General features: G+C 42.3%; 2 protein-coding genes across 2 annotated transcripts; one reads left to right on the forward strand and one right to left on the reverse strand.

Annotated features, from left to right (window-relative positions):
• The first annotated feature begins 462 nt into the window (after positions 1-462).
• On the forward strand, positions 463-12,490 carry ARF4 (ARF GTPase 4). The gene is made up of 6 exons (XM_074152879.1): positions 463-810; positions 7,571-7,651; positions 8,172-8,281; positions 9,613-9,684; positions 10,216-10,341; positions 11,207-12,490. Exons 1-6 carry the CDS (start codon positions 744-746, stop codon positions 11,291-11,293), a joined length of 543 nt encoding a protein of 180 aa, XP_074008980.1. The 5' UTR covers positions 463-743; the 3' UTR covers positions 11,294-12,490.
• A 6,849-nt stretch (positions 12,491-19,339) lies between these two features.
• On the reverse strand, positions 19,340-23,994 carry PDE12 (phosphodiesterase 12). The gene is made up of 3 exons (XM_074152366.1): positions 22,738-23,994; positions 21,660-21,738; positions 19,340-20,985 (listed from the first exon to the last, which is right to left on the reverse strand). The coding sequence occupies exons 1-3, from the start codon at positions 23,992-23,994 to the stop codon at positions 20,543-20,545; spliced, it is 1,779 nt and encodes a 592-aa protein (XP_074008467.1). The 3' UTR covers positions 19,340-20,542.
• Between the last annotated feature and the right edge of the window lie 292 nt (positions 23,995-24,286).

A 24,286-nucleotide genomic window follows, 5' to 3' on the forward strand; every position in this document is an offset into this window, starting at 1 on the left:
AGAGCTTTCTTTGTGTCTTTGGGGGCTCTCTGAGGATTTGTTTTACCCCCAAACCCCTATTTTCTCTCACATGCTCCCAGCTGTCCCTCGGGAGAAGCGGCTGCTGACTGTCACCCCTCAGCCCAAGCGGGAGCGTGACCCGCCGTCAGCTTAATTACCGGGATTTGGGGGGAGCCCGGGGGAGCGGCGCCCCGGCCCCCCCCCACCCTGGCTCGGTGCTGCGGGGCCGGCCGCTGGGCCTCGGCCTGAGGCGCGGATGGGCGCCCGGCGGACTACACCTCCCGGCGTGCCGCGCTCCGCCTCGCCCGGGGCGGTGAGCCGGCGGGAGCCCTCGACTACATCCCCCGCCATGCTCTAGTGGCGGCCGTTGCAGGCGCCAGGCGCGCGGCGGGCGCGGTGCTTGCCGGGAGTCGCAGTCCCCGCCGCCGTTGGGGCCGTGCGGCGGCGGCGGGGGGTGGTTCCGCGGTCGGGGGATGTGGCGAGCGTGACGTGATTCTGTCCGCGTTGGAGCCGGGGCGGCCGTGGCGAGCGTGACGTGGCAGAGAACGAGCGAGCGAGTTTCCCGGTCACAGAGCAGCCGTCGCCGTCGCTGCCGCCGCCTGCCCCTTATAAGTCGGCCCCGCCGGGCGAGTCCGCATCTCAGCGGCTGCCTCCTCGCTCGCGGAGGGATCTCTCAGCGCAGACAGCAGCCGAGCCGCCTTCCCCCTCCCTCCGCCGCCGCCCAGCCCCGCGCCGGAGCCGCCATGGGCCTCACCATCTCCTCGCTCTTCTCACGCCTCTTCGGCAAGAAGCAGATGCGCATCCTTATGGGTAAGGGGAGACAGCGGCTCCCCCGGAGCCTCGCCGCCGCCCTGAGCGGTCGCGGCCGCCGCCAGGCCCGCCCGCTCCCTCACGGACGCGGCCCACTGGCGGTGGGGGAGGGGAGGCCGGCGGGAGGGGGCCGCGGACTCGAGGCGGGGGGCTCGGCCCGGCCCCGGGGTGTAGGGGATGGGGCGCCTTTCCGTCCCCTCTCCCTGGGGCTGGCGGGGTCGTTGTGGAGAAGAAGCGGCGGGGGAAGGGGGTGGGGATGGGGACGGGGACATGTCTGCCCTTCCTTCTCTTCTGCCGCGTTCTCGCTTTCTCCTCGCTCGTACCCCCTCCGGCCCCGCTGTCGGGGGTGGCGGCTGCGCCGGGCAAGGAGTTGCGGGGGGGAAGCCCCGCGTTCTCTGGGGTTTGCAGCGGGGCCGCGGTCCCTTCTCCTCCCACCTGCGCTTCCGCTTGCGCGGGGCCGGAGCGGAACGTAGAACAAAGATGGAACGGCGGCAGGTGAGGCCGTGCCCGCCGGCGGGGCAGAGCGCGTCGGGCCGCCGGGGGTGTCCCCTCGCCCGCAGACGAGCGGGCCCCGCGCCGCGCTCTTCCCCGCGCCGCCCGCGCTGTGCCCGAGCAGGGAGTGGGGCGTCTGGAACAGGATGTGACAAAGCCTGGTGTGTTCTGCACCGAGAGCTTAAGAAATTGCCGTATAATGGCCGATTTTCGGTAGCTGTGGGGTCCGTATCTCTGATGCGGAGATCTTGTGGAAGGACATTTCGGTATAGCGTCTGTGCACTTCATTCTTCTGTACCTTGCGTACAAAACCATTAAACCCTGCAGGTTGCTCTTCCAGTGCTTATTTAATTTTACTGTCGACCCGTAGTTATTTATTTGGAATTGGATTGTGCTTCTCTTGAAACAGACTGTGTAAGAGTTGAAGCCAGCGGCTCTTGAAGATTCTCACTTTAAGCTTGCGGTTCAAAAGGTCAAAGCAAGCGCATACCGCATTCGCTATTTCCTCCTCTGCTTCAGCTCTTCCCTGCCTTCTGCCACCCACCTGCCCACCCCTGCAAACTTTATCTACAAACAAATCCTAACACCCAAATTTTTCTCAAATGCTGTTACTGAAGTGAATGGAACATGATTCATGGCCATTGACTGAAGTAGCTTGTCCTAAGAAATTCTATGAAGTGCTCGTTTCAATATACCCAGCAATGGGACTGGGTCCTAACTGTGAAACCTCTTGAAACTTCTTCTGTGAAGCACTGCTCATCCTTAACGCTGCCTGGGTATGCACAGCAGACACAAAATGCAGCTTTTTTTTAATTATAATTTTACATGCTCTCCATACATCTTGTGACGACAGAGTTCTTTTATTACATGCACAGTAATTTTTATTGTATCTTTGTTGCTTGAAATTAGAGACTCTCATCCGTTTCAAAATAACTTGCTTAATTTTTGTCTTCAAGACAACCTAGTATATCTGTTGGCTTCAAGGAAGTGATTTGACTGTCTCCCTAGCAGCCAGACTCTTCATATGACTCTAAATGAATGAAGTAAAATCTTCAAATGAGCTTGACTATAGGATGAGAGAGTGTCTGTGGTATTGGTAGTTCTGTTGCATTCTGCAAAATAATGAAAACAGGGAAGCAATGTCATACAGATCAAAACAGCTTGCAAGGTTTTAGTTTCTTCAGTGGTAGGTAATTAGTTCAAATTTAAGTTAGATATGAATTAGGGAGCTGCACTTTCTAGCAGTTTGTTCAACTGCCTTTTTTTTTTTTTTTAGTGATTTATATTTTAAGGCATGGATTATATTAAATACAGGACTGTATCAGAGCTTGAGACTGCACTGTATTTGTTTTGTAGTATAAGAGGGTAAAACTTTTGCTGTGTTGTGATGAGAGTGTATCATAGGACCTAAATTGGATGTTTAGAAGCAGAATATGTTATATTGGAGATAATGATTTGTTTATACCCGTAATGTGGAAAAGAAGCTTTTCATATCATTCTATGTACTGTATCAGCATTTTGAGGAGAGATGTCAGAATGAATACAGGGACTAAATTAGATTTTTCTTCAAGGTGATAAATTTCAACTTACGATTTGAAAACGAGCTGGACAAGGCTAGGCATTTAAGTAGTATTGCAATGGAGTAACTTTATGGGGTAAGGTGTTTATGGAGAAAGATCTAGGGGAAAGTATTACATGGGTAAGTTGTTAATGAGCAGAATATTAAGTTATCATTCAAACTTCCCTCTCACAGCTTCCTTCTGTTTCTGCAGAATTCAAGACAAAGTAGAATTAATTTTGCTCTTACGACAGACTTTGTGCTGTTGAGTTCTGCAGAATTCGAATATTCCTCATCAGGTATCATTACCAACAGCAAACATGGCACGCTATCTTCTATATTCTCAAACCATATTTATGGTAAAAGGTGGGCATTTAATGGTATACTGTTACTGAAATTCTGGTTTTAAAAAACTGTACTTGTGTAATTCAGTATTCTTTCTGAAAAATTAACTTAGCATGATTCAGAGGAAAGGAATGTGAAGTAATTCCTACGTCTTCCATATAGATGGAAATAACACAAGAGAAAAGAAAAGAAAAAACTGTAGGATAGGATTGAATGACTTAGAGTTAGACGAGGCAACTGGGGCATCAAAGCAGAAAAACTGAGTCCTAACTATGCATGTACCTGTCTGTAAAACTCTTCGCTCATAGTTTCTTGTGCTTAGAAAAGAAAAGTTAGTTATCCATTGTGCACCTTTCAGTATCATAATTTTGTATTCCATGTCTTAGTGTAGTTGTGCAAGTGTTAACTGAGATAATAGCTGCTCAGGAGCCTCGAATACAAAGGTAATTATTAAACACATTGGGGAGAAAAAAATGTCAGATTCTTTGGGAATTATGTCACCATACAGCACTAAAACATTTACCTGTGTTTTATTTGGTTTTAGTTGTGGTTTTTTTAACTACAGTTGGTTTGCATGCAGTTGGGTTTTATTCACATGTATGTGTTTTCTTGAGAAGCTGTATTGAGAATGACCCCTTTGTGTCCCCTAAAGACAACCAATTGAAACTAAACCTTAAAGAGGAATAGTATGTAAAGGATACAGAAGACAAGTTTTGAGATAATTGGTATAAAAGTAAAATGAAAGGTTAAGGAATACAAACCTGTAGTAAATTGGAATTCATTAATTTTATTTTTTTTAGCTGGCTTTTGTTCATAACATGAATGTCATGAATCAGATAAACAGAGTAGAAGCTTTTTTTTTTCTTTCTCCGATTATGGGAAACTCATGTTGGAAGCAGCAACATGCTGTATTCTATAGTAAACTTCAGAAATCTCAATATGACAACCAAAATCTACTGGTCTTGATGTGAATTCCATTTAAAAAGTCAATTTCCAATTTTTCTGCATCTATGGTCTATATGAAGTTCTGTGCTATGATGACTGAGGCAGCTTGATTTTCGGCCACCAATGATCAAAGTAGAAAGTTAGTAAATGAGGAATGTGATGTGTTCACAGGGGTGGTGTTCCCAGGGAAAAGCCAACTACGAGCTTGAGATTTAGAAACACAACTGACAAACTGAATAAAACTTTTTTAAGAAGAGTAAAGGATTTAGAACCACAGTGGCTTTAACAGCAACTGAAAGCGTTGTAGATATTTTTTTCTCCAGCTAGAGGAAGAGGATGTTTGACTCATAAAGATAAATGGTTGCAAGTACAAGTCTGTGCTTCCCATTTGTACTTTGTTGTAATCTTAATGCTTCGTGGTACAACTGCTGACTGTCATACCCTACCTTAAGATTCTTATACCTTGGTCTTGTTGATGGTCAGTCAGGCAGTGGAATTAGAGTGAAAATGTAGAATCGGCAATTTACTTGACATTATTTGGGGATTTTAGACTTAGGTTTCAATCTTGATAGTTAAATCAACTTAAACTTTATGACATGGAAGTGGCTCATAGACATTTAGTGTTCCATTGCAAATGTAAATATGTGTTTGTTCTTGGACCACTAAAAGCAGTAGTTACACTTCCTAGTGTCTCAAAAGATTAAATGTGGTGTGGTGCTCTGAAATTTCTTGTTCTGAAAAGGGTGCTAAATGGCAAATTGGAGCAAGAAGTATGAATGGAGCCTGTGCTTTTGATGACTAGTGCTTGTTTAGACTTCATAACACTTGCAATTTGACTAAAAGAGGCCATTTTTGCAAATATCATGGTGATTTGCTGAAGTCGCCTTCCCTCCATTAAAAGCTCCTGTCTCAAATGTGGAGTCAGAAGAAAACATGTACCCGTAACTCAGTCTGCCTCAGTGCAAAGTCCAACAGCTTAATTAGAATTGTGGATAAGAGTAGATTTAAGTCTCTGGGCTTTGTGCTTACATAGCTAATGTAACCTTCTGCCAACACCATTGAGGTGGTGGTGGGTCCTGGCACAAGAGCAGAATGAATTACTGGGGCAGTAATTTCTTAAATTTAGGAAATAGTTTAAAATTCTTGACTAGATTCTGATTTCTTAACTCTGAGTCATATCTTCAAATGGTTCTCGATACCCTGTGTATATTCTTTGAAATGAGGTTAGCTTCTTTTCTTTTTCTTTGTCTTTACCTGTATCTTTAGTATAACCCCTAAATACACTAAAACCATTTGTGTAGATAATGCCATCTTTCTTTTGTTTCTAGTTTTAACAAATCTTGTCTGTATTTGTTCTACTGATAACTATTTGGGGGTTTTTTGAGGGGGTGGGTGAAGAGTTTGTGAGTATGTGTAGCTTTAATTGGTGGTTCACTAATTGATCTTGATACTCATTTACTGGAAAATTATCACATATATCATGTACGTGCATTATGTTTTCTTGTAAAGATTTAGGCATCTTACCAATGCTCATTTGAAGCTGAGCTGTGTGAGAATAGTGTTGGGCTTCAAGCATTGTGCTATTAAAAACATTGGTTTTCAGCACAGGTGGAGTATTTGGGGGTTTCAGAGTTCACTTCATGGGTTTTTCTAAGGCTCCCTGACACTTTATTGGTGTACAGCTAACATTTACAAGTTTCATGACTTGCAAGCTCTTATGAAACTTCTGCTGCACCAAATCTTTTTTTATTTTGTTCATCCTCATGTGTGGTTCTAAGAGAGACCAACACCTAGACAATTTTGTTCATGCTCATGTGTGGTTCTAAAAGAGACCAACACCTAGACAATAGCGAAGTTAAAACTGTTAAATTTTTAATTTGAGCTTTTGGGGATTTTATTAGCCTTCAAGGAGCTTTGGTTTTGCCTGTAGATTGCCTCCCCCCTGCTTTTTTCATAATAACAATTAGAACAACTTTTTTTTTTTCCAAACATGCAATGACAATACCAAAGAAACTTCATTGGCATGCATAATCCTGCTCACAGTATCAGAATATAGGACAATTATAGATAGGGTTTTTTAATTAGTCTGCTGTAAGAGCAGTTTCTGTCTTGAGAAGGAGGAGACTTTTTAAGAGTGTGGTTTCGTTCTGAGCAAGTAGGTAATCTCGAATTTCGTTTTATTGCAACGCTAAGGAAACAATTGTATTATTAATAGTCAGGTCATCAAACCACTTAAAGCTTAATATATCGCAGTAGGAAATTAACTTAAAACATGTTATCAAAAGAATGTTATCAAACAAGGATAACATTAGGTTTCTTGTGCAAATACTGTTTAATTAATTCTTGGGGGGGTATTTTTATATAGGCAAAATTTCATTGACTATTTTAAGTTTCACAAACAGGTATTTTATTCAAACTGTTGTTGTGGTAAGTGTTTAGTATGTACTGTTTATTTAGGTGCTTATGTGCTAGGCATTGGATTCTAATGCAGAGAGTTGTATTTTGAGTTGCTCCTGTGTGTTCTGAAATACCTAACAATAAGCAGTTGCGCAAACAGTTTTTGAAAACTACAGTGTGTACCTGCAGTGTTGGTGACGCTTGTCAAAAGATGTCTTTGAGGCTCCGGTTTTTTGTTGTTTAAGGATCACGTATTTACCACTTGGCTTAGGTTAGAAAAACAAGCAGCTTAAGTTTTGTTGTAGAATCAGAAGAGCAAATTTCAGTGCAGAAAGCCTTCTATAAAAATCAAAATTGGAAACTCCTAACGAAAGCGTCCTAGTGGATCTCAGTGAATAGAAGTGATGTCCTGAAGAAGAGTTACAGCCCTTGGGGTGTGTGCAGAGCGATGACAGGAGTTTCCTAATACATGTGTGTTTGTCAATGCAAAAGAAAGGTGTTAGCAAAGGGACAAGGGGCAGGAATGAGGGAGACTGAAGTGCCTTCCATTGATAGTGTCAACTCCTGTTGATTCAGGTGCATGCGAAACTGGCCTTAGCTGAAGCTCAAGTAGGTGAGATCTTCCCCAGCCTGAGTGCAAAGTAGCAAATGTGATCAGACAGAAACTATGTGCTGCTTGTAGATTGCTGCTAGGTGTTTAAAACCATCCTATGTAGAAGAAACTTTCAAAGTGAATGATAAAACTTAACACAAATACTAAGCAATATGACTAGAAACTTCATGAGCCTGTAGGCTGTAGATGAAAATGTGTTATTGACGTATATTCATTGCTTGTTCTCTCAATGCTGGGTAGAGGAGATGGGGAGAAACATACAGCAGTATATCAACAATGACTTAAGAGTGTTTAAGAAGTTGTTTCATCTTAAGAAAAAAATCTGATACATAGTATGTAAAATGGTATGTTTTAAATTAGCGGGTTGGACTTCATACTGTGAACTAAATAAATTTTTTTGTTTGTTCTAGTTGGTTTGGATGCTGCTGGTAAAACAACTATTCTTTATAAACTGAAACTAGGAGAAATTGTCACCACAATTCCCACTATTGGTAAGATAACCAAGTCTCATGTCTTCATTCTTCTTACTCTAAATTTGTCTTGTAGAGACAGGCTTCTGACAAGTGTAGGGATTTGCTGTCTTTGCTGTTAGCCCATGTTTGTCTTGATTCCTATACTTTCTGGTACTGCCATAACATAACTGTGTCAGACCAAAGATACATCTAGACCACAATCCTGTGTCTGACGGTGGCCAGCAGCAGATGCTCAGGAGTATAGGAACCAATGAAGCAGTAGTACTTCCCCCAAACACCATGAACCTCTAGCAGTTTGTGGCTGAAAGACTTGCTGAACCAAAGGTTGTGTCCTTAGATTTTATTGATTAATTTGGGGGTGGGGAGTGGGGTGTCCTCATTCAGTCAATTTTCGTTTTGATCTAGCAATTCAATTCTGATAAGCCATTTTATATATAATTGGGAGAAATATAGTTTAGGAACTAACTGTCTTTAACATGATTAGAATTACATTTTGACGCTAGCATTAAGTATTTCTAACTATTTGACTCTCTTCTAGGTTTTAATGTGGAAACAGTAGAATATAAAAACATTTGTTTCACAGTTTGGGATGTTGGTGGTCAAGATAAAATTAGACCTCTTTGGAGGCATTATTTCCAAAACACACAGGTAAGAGTTCTGAGATGGCAATCGTTAAAAGGCCTGTTTTGTAACATCTCTTTATATGTGGAAAGTTGTCTTCTGTCCCTTGCTTTCAGAGAGGTTCTTCACAACTTCCTGCAAGTTCTGAGGGATACCAGAACAAGTGCCAGTTGAAGCTGGTTTGTTACCCTGAAGGCTTCAAGTCTAATCATGAGTGTAATAATCTACCAGTGTTCTGTAATGTGCCAGAGCAGCTGGTTTGTTTGTGAGGAACATTTCAACTTTCCTATATCCATGTTCTCATCTGTTTCAACTGGCGTTAGCTTATACATAAGAAATGTTATTGTCTAAGCACCCTTCTAACATATTCTTTTTTTCTAATTGGCCTCAAAATACACAGCTTTTACTGTTCTATGTCTGTGTATTTAGTATGCTGAGTATCTAAAAACATCATAAAAGATCTTGTTACTGATTGTTTAGAAAATGTCCGCTTCATATTGATGTGACTGCTGTCATTTTTGTGACGTGAATTGATTCTTTCCTTTATTTCACAAGTAGTAAGCTAAGTTGCTTATTAGTATCAGGAAACTTTAGGAGTGGTTTTTTTTTTCTGTGTTGAACACAGAATTGTTTTCAAGAAACTTTTGTGTAGCACAATGAATGGGATTGGTACAGAAAAATGGTGAAGTCTGGATTGACAAGAAGGGGCTATCAAAGCACTGTTGTGCGTAGAGTAATACTGACTTTCAGTTCCTTACTCAGCCCTGTTACTAAATATTTATAAAAGATGCTTCTGTTTTCTTAATGAGAATAAAATGTAAGGTTTTCAGACTGAAATTTTAAGAGTAGATAGTGTGTTTGTAAGGAGGACATTTGAATAACAGAGACGCCATTAGAAATACTGTTTGGTACAAACTTTCTTAAAACAAATTCATGCCTTACTTCAGGAGTGTGGGGTTTTTTTCAGTGAAACATGAGATGGTGACGCACTTCTGATTCTCTTGCTGCATTTAATTTGATACAATGAGGGAAAAGGGAGGGAGGAGAGTTAGCTTCTGAAATTCTGCTGATGTATGTCTGTTTTCTTTGTTTTGTTTAAAAATAATGAATCCCACACTAATTTATAAATTGACATTTGTGGTGTTTAACTTTTTTAATTTAGAAGCCCTAGCTTTATTTTGCAGTTGGAACTTACGTACTTGTTCAGGCAGACTTCTTGCATTGCTTAAACAGAAATTTCTATCAAATTTGCTTACCTGAGAGGGGACCATCACGATATTCAATAGGAGTTTTTTTTGTTTTTTAAAATAGTACTGTATGTTTACGTTGGTTTTTCAAAACTGCTTAATTTCTTACAGGGCCTCATTTTTGTGGTAGACAGCAATGACAGAGAGAGAATCCAGGAAGCAGCAGAAGAGCTGCAGAAAATGGTAAATATCAATACCTTCTGAAATATCATTGCTATACTTTTGTCATATTTTTGGATGTGTGTTAGCTTCCCTAGGAGATTTAGGATTTTAAAATTTTAGGGAGTTTGTACAGTGCATATTGTATTTAACTGGTAATTCTGGGTCACGTTGTGCCCTGAGTTGTACCTACAACTCTAGAGAACTTTAGCTCAAAAAATACTACTGTGTCAGAACTTTTCTTTACTTTATGAAACCTTAATAGAAATGCGGCAGATGAATAAAGAATTTTGAGAAACAAATTGGTGCTAAGAATTTCAGCAGCAAGGTGGTGGTAAATTTAAACCCCCTATTGAAAGAATATTTCCTTGCTTGTAGGAGGAGTTCTGCTGGGTACTAGTTAAATTTCACTCAGTACTTACTAGTGACTTCAGGAGCAAGAATGAGAAAGTTTTATAGCCCTTAAATCAGTATTTAAGATTCTTCAGTGCTTGTTGAAGTAATTGAAGTACTTAACTGAGCTAATTTAATAACATGACTGTTTTTTTCTCTTAGCTTCAGGAGGATGAGCTGCGAGATGCAGTGCTGCTTCTGTTTGCAAACAAACAAGATCTGCCAAATGCCATGGCAATCAGTGAAATGACAGATAAACTAGGTCTTCAGTCTCTGCGTAACAGAACTGTAAGTGCTAAACTTCCTGATTGCTGAACTCTTGTCTTCCTTTATTATATATCATAAATGTAATTGCCCTTTGAAGGAAAGGGAAGTTTTCACCTCTTTATGTAGAGAGAGGCACATACCTGCTATTAAACTCTGTAGTGCATAGTTTAAGGTCCTCATTCAAAATAAGTGATTTAGAAGTATAATCCAATGTGTACAGTTGTTACAGTGCTTCATCCCTTCTGGAAAACCACAAATATTCCAGGTTGTCACTGAAATACAGCTGTCAAACATGTTTGACAAAGCATATGGTGCGCTTCCCTGTTTTCCCAATACTTCTTATTTTGAGGGAGAAAACCCATTCTGCAATTCTCATCGCTACAAGGGTGGGAGGAAATTGAGTAGCTCCTGAATTGGTAGGTTCCACCTGCACAAGTCCTTGAGACATAGGGTTGCTTGACATAAACAACGTATCTCTCTGTAATACTTGGTTAATGTCTGTATGTTGACGTGCTAAGATCGTATCCATAGAAGATGTTTTAGAGGTCCATGTTCTGAAGAGCAGTCTTTCAAAACCAAGAAGCTAGTTTTCAGCATGTAAACCAAATGCAAGTTCTGTATTTGTCTTTTGATGCACTAAATGATGTTCTAGCATTTGGTCGGCCAATACTGAGGTTTTGGATAATGTCTGAACCCAGTCTACTTTATATATACTCTTCAAAACTTATGAAAATACTATATGTTCAATATTGACTCTACTTATGGCACAAAACAGTGTTTATAGGACACTATTTGAGTGTGTGTCTGAGTGTCACGTACTGTGATAACTTAACTTGCATTTTGTCAATATTTAAATTAAATTTCTGTCTGTGTTCTGTATTAACAGTGGTATGTCCAGGCTACCTGTGCTACACAAGGAACTGGTCTGTACGAGGGACTTGACTGGCTGTCAAATGAACTCTCAAAACGCTAACTCAAACTGGATGACTTTCACCAGGGACATGTTTGATATAAGTGGTCTAGGCTTGTTACAACAAAATTAGTTTGCATCTTGGTTATTACAGTATCTGGAACTGATATTTGGGCAGGATATTACAGCGTTTCAACTTATTTTGTTGCCAATTATTGTTTACCAAGCTACATGTTGCGAAGGTAGCAATATGCTTGGGTAAAAATCTCCTTAACTTGGAAAAAGTGTATCTTTTGATTTTATTCCCCTTGTTAGCCTAAATGCCTGAATATAGTTATTGTGACATCTTTAAGATCTGTTTTGAATATTCTTTTGAGCCCCAATAAATTAATGTTTTAAATTTTTTTTTCCTCCCTGCTACTTTTAGTTTACTGATGCCCTGTTTCATTCCTCAGACAGTCTGCTGATTTAAAAATGTAGCATTCCGTATGTATTTATTTCTCTCCCTTGCCAAAAAGAATTCCTAATAATGCTTGTTCCAGCCAAGGAAATCTAAAACACTATACAAATCTGCTGCACTGAGGAACATTTTATTAATCCTTGGGTTCTGTCAGCCCAACTTGCCTTTGTGTGAATTGGATTTGATGGGTAGAATAGTTCTGTGCTGGTTGCGAAGAGCTCATGTTGAGGTTGTTTTTAATATTCAGCAGATTGTCTTCCTTTATATTGTATCTTTTTTTTTTTTTTTTATGTTGCATGTTGCTTTTTGGTATCAGCCTGACTATTTTTGCCCAGTGTATAATAGTTCTGCTGAAGTTTTACTGTTTGTTGGTGAACATATCTTCATAAAGAAATTTTGGAAAATTCATCAAACTCAATGGATTAGTTTCTTCATAACCCACTTGGAATTATTCCTAATAAAATTATAAAATGTATAGTTCTGTGTATGCTCTTCTTGATTCCGGAAATAGTTGAACTGCAAGTTATCACGTACTCTTTCCGTGTACTGAGCTTTCCTGCAGCTTGACTGTGACTATCAGTCTCAGGTTTTTCCCTTGTTTGGAGCGATGTAGAGCGGGCCATGGAAGGTGGGCAACAAAGCTGTATACAGTGCAGTAGAGTAGCTGTCAGCAAGACTTAAATAATTCTGTAAGTGTCTTTTGAAGTTGTAAATCTAAAATTCCTTCTAAGATGTCCAGATATGAAAATACTAACAGTTACAAAAATTGTAATAAAACAAATACGAACTGCCTGAAACGCACGCATGTCTGTTTCCTAATTTTATCTACAGTTAAAAACCAACATGGGTTCCATCAGGAGAAATCACAAATGTTGTTGGTGGCTGGCTGGGAAGCTAACCTGAACGCTACAGGGACTTAGTCAATATTATATTTATGGTGATAGTCACCCCCCAAAATCCAGCTGTATGCAGCTGCTACTGTCTGCTTTCATATTTCTGCCCTCTTATACCTCTGTAGTTCAAAAGACTTAAATTAGCATGTTTTTTGAGGCTGCTACTAATACGTATTTTAAAATCTATTTTCCTATTGCCTGTCTGCTGTATGGATGCGAATGTGGCTCAATCTTCCAACTGAAATACTCGATTCTATTAATTGTGTCTTTAGGAATCCAAGGTATGATTCCATTGCAGTTTCAGGCTAAGCTCCTCTCTTATTTTTAGTCCAGGTCTTGTTATCCTTGCTAGAAGAAAATCCCAGTGACAAGGGCTGGCAAACCCAAGCTAGTTTAGACTAAGAGCCGCTTCCGAGGCAGCTTCTGCTGTAACTGAGGGTCAGGTCTCTCGGAACTGCTGTTACTGTGAACACAACTAACCAGAGAACATCCCAGAGCTTTTGAATATGGCCGTTACTGTCTTCAATACGCAACACAACCCAGGAGACAGTGTAAGGTGAGTAGTGTTTTTCTTGCACCTTTAATGAATTGCTGATTATGTATTAACCAAAGCTGATATCTCCATGCATTGGATCAGTACCCATTAATATGCATATACAGTTCTTTGAAGTAAACCTTAAAAGGAACAGCTTGTTCAGAGGAGGTGGCCTGTCAGTAATACCAGTTCTATTGGTAGTCCCCATAGGTTAAAATGAAACAATGTTTGTGACAAATTAAATGCCATCTCTTCTTCCAAGAAGAACTTAGAGGTAGACTTAAACAAGCAGATACTTGGAAACAAATTTGGCCTATTACCCTGAAGGGAACGTGCTGTTTGGTGAACAGAGATGAAGACTTCGTTGTCTTAATTTTTTCAATGCTTTTAAATAATTAAATACTCGGGTTTAGGTGAGGTCTATTTAGTCACTATGCCTCTTGAGTTACAGCGTGTGTATAGAAGTTCGTATTTCAGAGTCACCATGCTTGGTGTTGTGTACCAGTAGGTTGTAATTATGCTATAAAATAAGTAATTTTACAAAATCAAAGGAAGTAGTAAAGATCTTGAGCCTCATTTAAGAGTGATGGGACCTGCATGAGGGGTTAAGGCTGCAGCTTACACTAACGTGTAGTAAGATAAAGTCAATAAAAATTCTTGGGTGTAATTGAGTAGTTGCTGTAGCGTTAATCGGAGCATAGAGAGGAACTGAACCTTAAGTACTTCAATCTCCCTGTAAATAGATAATATCACACTTGACTTATGTTTCTAAAACGATATTTGCCTCTTAATACTCTGTAAGGTTATAATCTTGGAAGCAAGGTCTGTGGTACGCAGCTTATTCATAGTAATATTAAGCTGTGGAAGGGACAAGACACTTGATGGGCTGTGGAATAATGTCACATTTGACAGAGTAAATAAACCTTCTCTCAGGTTATATTCTCATCAGCTCTTCTCAGTTCTCTAAGCATTTTCAGGGTATACTCTAAATGACGTGTTCTCAGTTCTGAACAGCATGTACTTAGAAAGGTGCTTTGTCTTCAGATGACAAACACGAAGTAGTTTGTTGTGCATATTCTTACTGGCTGTTGCTGTGAGCTGAAATCTTGGTGGCTTTCTTTTTCCTTTGGAGTTAGTGCTACTTTTGTAGCTAATGCTTATCTGTTAGTACAAGAACAAATAGTCCTGATGAGGTTTTTTTATTATGCTGCCTTATCTCTTCCAGTACCAGGATCACATGCAGTATTGAAATCTGTATCATATTCCATTAGTACGGCTTTGTCAGTAAATTCATTAGCTGCGGGAGTGATACTTTCTTAAACTGACCAAAACATAATTTGTATACTAGTCGTCTTACCTGAACACAGGACGACTCCTACTGTAAAGGCAGTGACTGACAGTTAAGACATTGTAAATTCGTAAAAATACTTTTTAGCTTTTTTGCATTCATTAAAATAGTTATTTTCTGGCTAAAGCAATTGCAACAGTGACCTCTATATCTTGTAACATATCAGTATATGTTACATATATCAGTAGATGATAGTATATGTTAAATATGTCAGTAACAATGTGTAATACAACCCTGCTCTCCAGAAGCAGATGAAATTCCCATGAGGATCCAATTTTGTCATGCCTGTTAAGAGTTTAGATATACTTTGTCATTTCCCTGTCAGAAGTCAAATACCCGAACTGAGCTGTTGTCCCAGAAGTTCAAAATCTTGGATAGGCAAAAGACTGCTAATTTTTTTTTCCTTGTTCTGCTGTAGTGACGGGAAATCCTGAGTTCCAGTAGCTGAAATTTTTCATTGTGTAGTATGAACTCCTGTACTCAAACAATGGGTAAGTTCTACTGCGGCAGGGAGTCAGTATACAGGAGTGTTTATTTTGGTGTCTCACTGAACTACAGAGAGCAAAGCACTGAAGAATGAGTGGTTTTTTTGTTTCATTTGGCCATGCTGACACAATTTATTCCTTGTATTTTCGGTACATGCATGACTGGCTTTCCATTTTTTTTCCAATATTAGGAGAATATTTTTGTGTGAATATTCAGATCTACGTACAGATCAGTGCAAAAGGCTTGGTTTGTTTTTCTCGAATGTACCTGACCTGATTGCTCAGTCCTACAACATACATAGTAATGGATATTTGTTGGTTTGGGTTTGGGAGGGATTTTTGTTTCTTGGAGGTTTTTTTTAATGGCTTCACGAATGATATAATCTAGAACTTGTTCTGCAACTGTTTTGTAGATAATCTGTGGACTTTGGTTGAACTGTTTGCAGGCAGAACAAAAATCAGTTCTAAACGCATCAGGAATTTCTAGTTGCTTGGTTTGTGTTCATTGTTATCAACATAGACCAGTAAAACAACGTACTGGAGGCAATAGGACACTACAAGGGCACTTACAGCAATGGCCTGGCTTGTGTAAAAAGTGGTTTAGGGTCTTGCTGGTAATGAGAATTCGGAGCCCAGTTTGCAGTCCCTTGCTCATCCGAGTGATCTCCAGATTAAGGTCTGGCAAAGGCAATTTGAGAGCAAGATGATGAAACTTTGCACATTACTTTTTCCCAGTACATCTATCTTCCCCTTGTCAAGAGCGGTATTGACAGGGGACATGGGTAAGAAATGACATTGATACGCTGCTGTTGGACCGGTGAATAAAGCTTAGCTATCGCCTGGGGTGTGCATTCTTCAGGAAAAAAAAAATTAAAATTATCAGGTTCTATGAAAGAAAATGATGCAAATTTTAGTAAAACTCTGAAGTGTTGCGGGCTCTTCCTCTTAGTGGGTTGGAGTTGAAAATCTTGGAACAACCTTTTTGATGCTAGGAACGTGAGAAACGAGACAACTACACTGGTAATTTGAGGTGTTGAAAGATCTGACTCCTCCGCACGCTGGCTATTTTTCCCCTTTTCTCCTACCATTTTTCTCCTTCCTTTCCTTCTCCCTTCTCTCAGTCATACCTTGCGTTATTGTTTGCTTTATGATATATAAACAACATTTTACTGAAGGCTTGAATTAGTCCCTTCAAAACTAGCAGTGATAGAAGAAATACTGATGTGTGAGACCTCAAGTACTGTCACAGGTGGCTGAGACCCCTTTGTCTGGAATGGACGAGGTGAGGGAATACCGAGTTCCAAGTTGCCAGACCAGTCTGAAGGATCTGGCAGAACTTGGTTGTCTTTGGTACACACCAAGTACGCAGGTAAACTACATTTCACAATAACCGGAACAACCCGAAACCTAGCCAAGGATCTGTTACCCCCAGAAGGCCGGTCTTTCGGTGCTCTCAGGTCCCGTAAGGCTCTTGTGAATGAGGTTTGTCCACACCAGGAGCCAGTGGGAAAGAAGAGACTCCTCCCTGTGAGACAACAGCTTGGCAGAGCAGGGGCTGGCGCAGCGCTGCCTCTCCCGAGTTTACTGCATCAGAGATGGGCAAGTCGATGAGAAAACAAAAGATGTTCCTTTTTCCCTTTTTCCGTAATGGCTGATCTGGGAAACTAGCATAAAAAAAAACCCAAACAACAACAAAAAAGAACACAAACCAAAAAACCCACACCAAAACAAACAAAACAAAAAAAACCCCAAAAACCCCACCAAAACAAAACCCCAACCCCCCCATTTGAAAAGATGCAAGGAGCATTTTGCCCAACTCTTTGATGTGAAGGATATGGAGCATTCCAAGTGCTGGCAGAGGAACACATGTGAGTTTAGGTTTATGAAATAAAATGGATACAAGCTTAAAGCGGTTTCTACAAATCTGGGATCTAGAGGTGAGTTAAAGAGGAAAAATTAGTTGCTGGGCAAGGTCCAGATGTGTAGGGGGAGCTAAAGCGGGAGTTAAAAATCACCTTATGTGGAGTAGGAAGCACCATGTATTGCCTCACAGGGGGATACAGGCCAAAGGCGTACCTAAGGGTTGCTTTTCACCCCAAGACATCACAATTGTTTTGAACTGTGACTTTTCCCTACCCTAGCCCCTAGTGCTGCATTCTCACTCCAGAAACATTGAACAGGTGCTGTTGGCAGTCAGCCTGCGCTGCTGCATTTCACTAATTAAACGGGGGGGATACTTGGGACTGGAGAATCTCCAGCGCTAGCTCAGGGGGCTGAATTTCCTCCTGAAGATATTAAAGGATTATCTGCCATAAGCAAGGGCTGTCTAGTTTCTCTGGGCCGGTTCCAGCCCGTGTTTTTCCCTTCCGGCAGGTGCCAGCTCCCCGGGGTCTGCGGGGTGGGCGGTGGCAGCAGCACAGGGAATGAGAGGGACCTGCTGTTTCTGGGAAGGCAGTGGAACACCAGGCCACTCTCTTCTCTGAGCAGCTCCATCTCCTGGTACTGTGGAGGAGTTAAAAGATTTTTAATGTTTTCATTGTGGAAAATAAGACAAAGCAACCCAGTTATAATGGATAGGTACTTAAAACCGAGAAAAAGAATGTTTTTTAAGTTATAAGGGGAGCTCAGCCTTAGCAAGAAATATAATTTCACTTCCCAAGATAGCAGTTGCGATCTTACTATTCTAAGTGACTGAGACATTTCTTTTGCCAACCTACAAGCCTGCATTACTCTGTGGAATTTGGTTTTTAGGGGTTTTTTTCCCCTCAAGTTTTTTCAGAGCTGGCAAATCGTGGAAGGCCTCTGACTCAGCTGCAAGGTGTCAGGGGTGTTCCAGGTTTTTTTCAGTGTTTTTCCAAGGTGTTAATACTTAGTTTTTCTTCTTGAACAGATCTTCCAATTAATTTTTCTGCCCTTTAAGATACCATATGCTTGCAAAAGTCACATCTTCAGGTGTAAGCTTTCTCTTATTTACTAAATTATTAAATACTCCTTGCCCAGATACAAGATTTACAGCCTCCATTCTGTTCATAAGATTTTCTCCTCACTCCTGCATCTTGAAGTTTAGTTATGAATCACTGATACTTCTATCAGCTTTGTAGTCCAGAAGAGTTACAGGCATCTCCTTCAGCTCCTATGCAAGACTGAATGACAGTTCTCTTTTTGATTAGACTTATAAGAGAACAGTAACCGATTAAGGACCCACCCAAAGTATTTGGGGTCCAATTTTACAGGCTGAGTGCTGTCCTTCACTCTGTTGCAATGATCTAACATCATTCATTGACACTTTTATTACCACATTGCGTCTTGCTTCCATTTTTTATCCAAAGGCCTTTAGCTACCATTTGACTTAGCTAAAATGCTGAGTTAGCAAAAATGGAAAGCTGAAGGTTTACATAAAAGCCTGCCAAAGCCCGTGACAATAAACGAGCGCTCTGTGTTATGTTTTGTGGCAGATCTGCTGAAGCAAGTGAATGCCTTGCTCCAGGCCTTGGTCACTTACTCCCACCTCCAAGCCTGCATCTTGCTCTTTGGGCACAAGAGGCTTTAGGGTGAATCAGCTCGGGGTACCACGACCCACTAAAATGATAATACAGGGAAGAAGATTAAAGGCCCTGTATTTTCAGCCGACTCACTTCCCTATTTTAGCTTGGTGTGGCATGAGAGGAACAAGTAGCCAGAAGTCAGAGGTAGCAGAGCAAGATCAGGTACGAAAGGTTGGGATGAGGGGAGGAGGGAAGGTTAACTGCTTATGTTGCTGAAAAATGCTCCTTGCAAAGGATATTCACATGGGATTTTTAGTAATACAGCCTTATAGGATCTTGTGTATAAGTAGAACAGTCCTTTTGTCAATTTGCACTTACCTGTGTTTTTCTGTGCAGAGCTGGTAACACATTTCTGGACAGTTCATGAGACTTGTCTTCTCATGTCATGTTGTTTTGAGATGTATGGGCCTGTATCTTTTTAGCCTTGTGTGACCTCTGAGGCTAAACCTGCCTCTTGGCTTTACTAATGCAGTTGTTCATCAGCATCAACTTGTTAGATGCTCAGCTTCCACAGTAACAAAAACCAGTAGTAATTTTATTGGCAGTAACATAGTAAAAGGATAAAAAGCAGATGTTTATAAGCTTCTGCAAAGCACCACCCTTCACTATGGCAGGAGACAGGACCAGAGACTCCCAGCAATATGCTATTGGAAAGTAACTGCCTGTTTTCAGTAGTACATACACAGTTCTGTGAATCCCAACCATAACCTACAGTCCACCAGAAGACAGTGGAGGTGAACAGCTGTACAAGTACAGGGTACGCAGCTTTTATCAACCTGGGCCGACCTGTTTTGCCATGAAAGACACCAGTAACTAGAAAAAAAAAAATTGGCAACAGTGACAGACAATTGAAAAGGGAGATTTATTAGGTGAAAGAGGGGAATCTAGTGAAATGTTTTGCAAATGCTGTTTGTTTCATATGGACTAATGATGCAGGGAAAGAAGCTTGTTAAATAACTCAAACCCCTCCAACACATTCAATGAAGGTACCAATAAAATACATTTCCCCACATCCAAATGATCTCCTACAAAATAGGTTAGACTATTTCTACAATGAAAAAAAAAATGCCAGTAAAAACCCTATTAAAAATTCAGGTTGTCTTTGTCTGTAAGAGAGGAACAAAACAGAAAAACTGCGATAAAGATCTGCAAATCACTTGGGTTTCTTTTTAAAGATTTAGGCACAGATAGCTAATGCACCACATTAACTATTCTGTATCTCCCTCTACCTGAAAACAGATTATATTGTTATAAGCTCCCTCCCATCCAGAGTTGGCTGTCCTAAACTTCAGTATTTTTTTAATTACCAATGACTATGAACAGCTGAAGGGACAGATGTTCAAAGTAGATGCTACTTATATAAGCAGTCTAATTTTACTGGTTACTAAAGTTACCCTCATTACCTATATTAACTGGGCAAGCAAAATGCTTCCAAATCAATTATAACCTTGAATTTAACATGGCTGATTGTTGACAGATAGTCTATTCACTGATAATTAAAGACATCTTTTCAGAAGGTAGAAGGTACAGGTATGTTGTTCAGGCCACTTGCTAAAAAATTGTGACAGTGAACAAGACAATTTTCAAACTTGTTTTAAAAAAATTGTCTTGTTATGACAGTAATTACAATGAAGTTGAATCAACTACATCCAGTTGTTTTCAGTTTCGGTGTTTGGTTCTGAATTAAGCAGGGTTCAGTTTGCACACTTTCTTATAAATCAGATTAAATTCGTAAGTTTTTTTTAACAAAATAATTCTTAATCCTTTAAAAACACCAATAAAAAGGTATATGATAATCCAATTTTCAAAATGCCCTGTCTTAAATATATTTTTCCTATTAGGATATAAAAATGGAAGGAAAAGTTATCATGCAAATATTCTGAAGAGTGTTATAATATTTAGTAGAACCATTAAACACATGAACTTTTCAGTAAGTGTTCCGACTTTCCTCTTAGTAGCATCCAAGCCAGGGTGTAACCTCAGTTCCTTAGCAGTAAATGAAATTTCTTGTTTGAAAACCCCCAAAAGCACCATGCAAGAGGTGATCTATTTCCACTTCAAGTCACATATTAGTGCTATATGATCAGAAGGATGTGAAACGCTTGGCAAGGCCTGATGGGTTGTTACTTCTTCATGACTTGGCAACGGAATGACCTGTTCAACCTCTAGAGCATTTTTGTCAATGAAAATGTAGTCCAGACATCCGTGAAACCCACCAACATAGTTTGTATAAGCAGGTTCTCCACAAGCACTGAACAGTTTGAAAGGATGGCTTAGAGGCATATTGCACCGTTCATCTTCACCGTTTGAGACCCAGTCTTCATGATCTTCAGCAATAACACCGCTGTTAATAAAACTGTAAGTTCCAGATGATGGTGTACTATTAAAATCTCCACAGAATATGACTGGTATGCTGGGATACAAGTCACATGCTACGTGCTTGATGTGAGACAAGGCTACAGCAATTTGGATAAGGCGGATGTTCCCACCTAAGAATATAAAAAAAATATATCATGTATGGCTCTGAAACAGCAATCTCATTTTTTCTGTGCTCTACATTTTAGAATAGCTTCAATAAATAAAGAAGTCTTTGAAATTTGTGACTATTAAAGTTTGAGAGAGGCAGACACTGTTTTGAACTCACACATGCAAGAACTCTGAACCTTAAACACCCATATTACAGCAGCTTTCCATTTCATGGCACCCATCCTAATGATGTTCCTGAAAGGCACAGAGCCAGAAGAAAACTAATTTAAAAGAGGAAAATTTCTTCTAAAAGCTTCTGTAGCCCAATCTGGTTGCCCTCCTGGCAGTACCCTAATATAGCTCCTTCAAGTACAATAGGATTGGGAAGCCATGAGCATCTGCAAAGCTATCTATATTTTATGGTCTACTCTGCAGCTGAATTGTAACATGACTTGCCTGCTTTCAGCTGCATTCTCCCAGGCAGACTAGAACAATCTTACTCTAAGGAAAATAAACAAACAAACAGACCTAGCAGCCTGACTGAATTCATCTAGATAAGAAGCAAGGCAGGAAACCCTCAGTTCCAGAAGAAAAGGTTATAGCTGCAAAAGAATGGGGGGAAATCTATGCTTCCTAGGAAGGACAAAAACCTTTACAAACCCAGTTATCCTACGTCCAGACACTTAAAAAAAGTTACCTTTTGGGTGCCAGTATAGGTGGGTATTAGCTACACAAATCTTCCTGGAAGGATCAGCTGCAGACTGAAGAACTGAAACCTGCAAGAGAAAAAAGCAATCTTTGATAAGTCTTAAACAGAGAAGTTATATATTTTAAAAAATGCAACAGTTAGTGTATGCCTTTATGGCTATCCAGTTCAAAGAATCTGATGATTTTAACTAATGAACAGTACAGCCCCTAAGCTGAGTCAATTTATCTTCTATGTAATCAGGGTATCAGCCAATATATTAGCACTACATCCAGGTATTTGACAAATGTTCTTTTGTCCCTAAGTGTCTGGTTTGGTCATATTTTCTCCTTCAACCCATTCTGTATTTTTTCATGAGATGTTGCTAATACTGTACCATTCTTAACTATTTTTATTTTCTATTCTCCCAGCTCAGCAATTGGAGCTATATTCTCTGGTTTTAGTAAGCAAACTGTAGCATTGCATAGTTGTTAAATTGAACATAAATTTAGAGGTGATTCAGTTATCAAGGAAAGCTTGTTTGCCCTACTCGGTCCACAAGTAGAAAACTTTTACCAATGAGTATTTCTGAAATTCGTGACTTAGATCTGTATCTCACACGTTTGTACTTACACAGTAGCTCTGCTGGCAAACCCAGTGGCATCAGCAAGCTCAAAAACCTGTCCAACCTTATTTATCTCGCTACTGTCACTTTCTCAAGTGCCAGTAATTACTAAAGCAAGCTAAATTAACTTAGTCTCGTTTAGAACCGATTTACAAGATTTAAGTTTTACAAAATACATATTCTGACATACGAGAGTAAGTAATGAAAACAAATTTTGGTAATTACATATATCCAGTTCAGTAAAGTCTCAATGTTTTATTGTTGTTCCAAAGTCATTCTTCTGCTCTATCCATTACCCTGGCTAACAGAGAACATACCACTGTTCTGTCTACATTTCAGACTGTTAATCCCTCACCTCCCTCCTCCTGTGGTTTGACACTCACCAAACCTATCCTGGCTGCACCTGACAGGAGACAGGGGGAGGAGGAGAGGGGAAAAAGGAAGAATGCATGTAAAAGCTGGTACCTGCAGCACAGATGACCTCTGCAGCACCTTCTCCTGCACCAAGGGGTATTTGGCCAGTTTATCACTTAACTCCTTGTGCAGTGGGTCAGAGAGCAGGGCTTCGCTGAAAGCTATGTCATGCTGGCCAAGGAGGCTGAACTTGTCCCTGCGGTAGAAGGTGGCTAGGCCTTCGTGCTGCTTCTCCTTAATCTTGAAGAGCCCTTCAAGTCCAAAAGCATCTAGGGCTGGAACCAAGCTGTCCATGAAGACGGACTTATCCACTTCTTGCAGGCAGATGAGGTCGGCGCTGTAGCCTGCCAGCTCCTTTTTCAGCAGGTTCTGCCGGTAGTCGAGCTCCAGGGCATACGGGGCGCAGTAGGGGTAGAGCACGGTGCGGGAGAACTCGGTCTGGGCGTAGGTATCGGCCAAGATGTTGTAGGAGACGGCGCGGATGGAGCCCGGCCCGCAGACCTTCTTGGTGTAGAGGTGCCGGGAGTCGAAGGTGCAGGCGCCGGGGCCGGCCTCCACCGGGCCGCTGCTCTCCACCTCCCGGGGCGGCCCGTAGCGCTGCGCCCCGTCCCCGGGCGTACACTGCAGCTTCAGCCGCAGCCCCACCAGCTCGTTGGAGGGCGTGAAGACCCGCTCGTCCCCCGCTGCCTCCACCCAGGCCGGGCCGTCGCCGCCCGCCGCCTGCCCGCCGCCGGCGGCGGGCCGCCGCTCGCGGTACCAGCGGAAGAGGCAGTGCTGCGGGGCGGCGAACTCGGCGCTCACCTTGGGGCAGACGGGGAAGCCGGCCAGCAGCGACCGCGGCAGCCGAAGCTCGGTGAGGGCCGGCGGGTTGCGCTCCACGCGGTACTGCGCCTCGCCGATCTGCAGCACGGCGCCGTCCTGCCAGGCCGCCGCGTTAGGCACCTCCTCGGCCACTGCCTCCCCGTCGCGGGAGAAGAGCCGCACGGCCGGGACCGCCGCTCCCGCCGCTTCGCCCGCCGGGCCGCCCTCTGCCCGCGCCTTCTTGCTCTTCTTCGCCGCCTTGGTGGGGCCCTTGGCGGCGTTGGTGGCGATGCGGGCCAGCGCCCGGCCCAGCGGCTCCGCCTGGTCTCGCTGCATGTGCCTGGCGCTGCCGTCGGGGAGCACGAACCGCAGGCTCAGCTTGGGCTCAGAGGGCACGCACCGCACCACGGCCCGCTCCATGGCGGCGGGCGGGCGGCCGCCCCCGGCGAGAAGGGCGGCGGGCGAGCGGCGGAGTCTCCGAAGGGCGGAGCGCAGCCGGCGCCACATGGAGCCGGCGCCGCCGCTTCCCACAGGCGTCAGCCGGAAACGACGAGCCGCGCGCCGCCGCGTCAGCGGGGCTGGGCGGGGCCCGCGCGGCTCCCAACGGCCGTCGCGCGCGCCCAACCGCCGCGCGCGAGGCGTCGCCTGAGGCGGTGGGCGGCAGCGCCTCACCGCGACCGAACGCCTACCCCGTTCCTCTGCCGGCGGCGTGCCTGGCCCCTTTCTCGGGGATTGGCCCGCCCGCCCGGTGTAAGTGAGACGGGCCGGAGAAACAGCGGGGTGTGCTCCCTCAGTGGGG

This window comes from Numenius arquata, chromosome 8, assembly GCF_964106895.1.
Source record: "Numenius arquata chromosome 8, bNumArq3.hap1.1, whole genome shotgun sequence".
Taxonomy (NCBI): Eukaryota; Metazoa; Chordata; class Aves; order Charadriiformes; family Scolopacidae; genus Numenius; species Numenius arquata.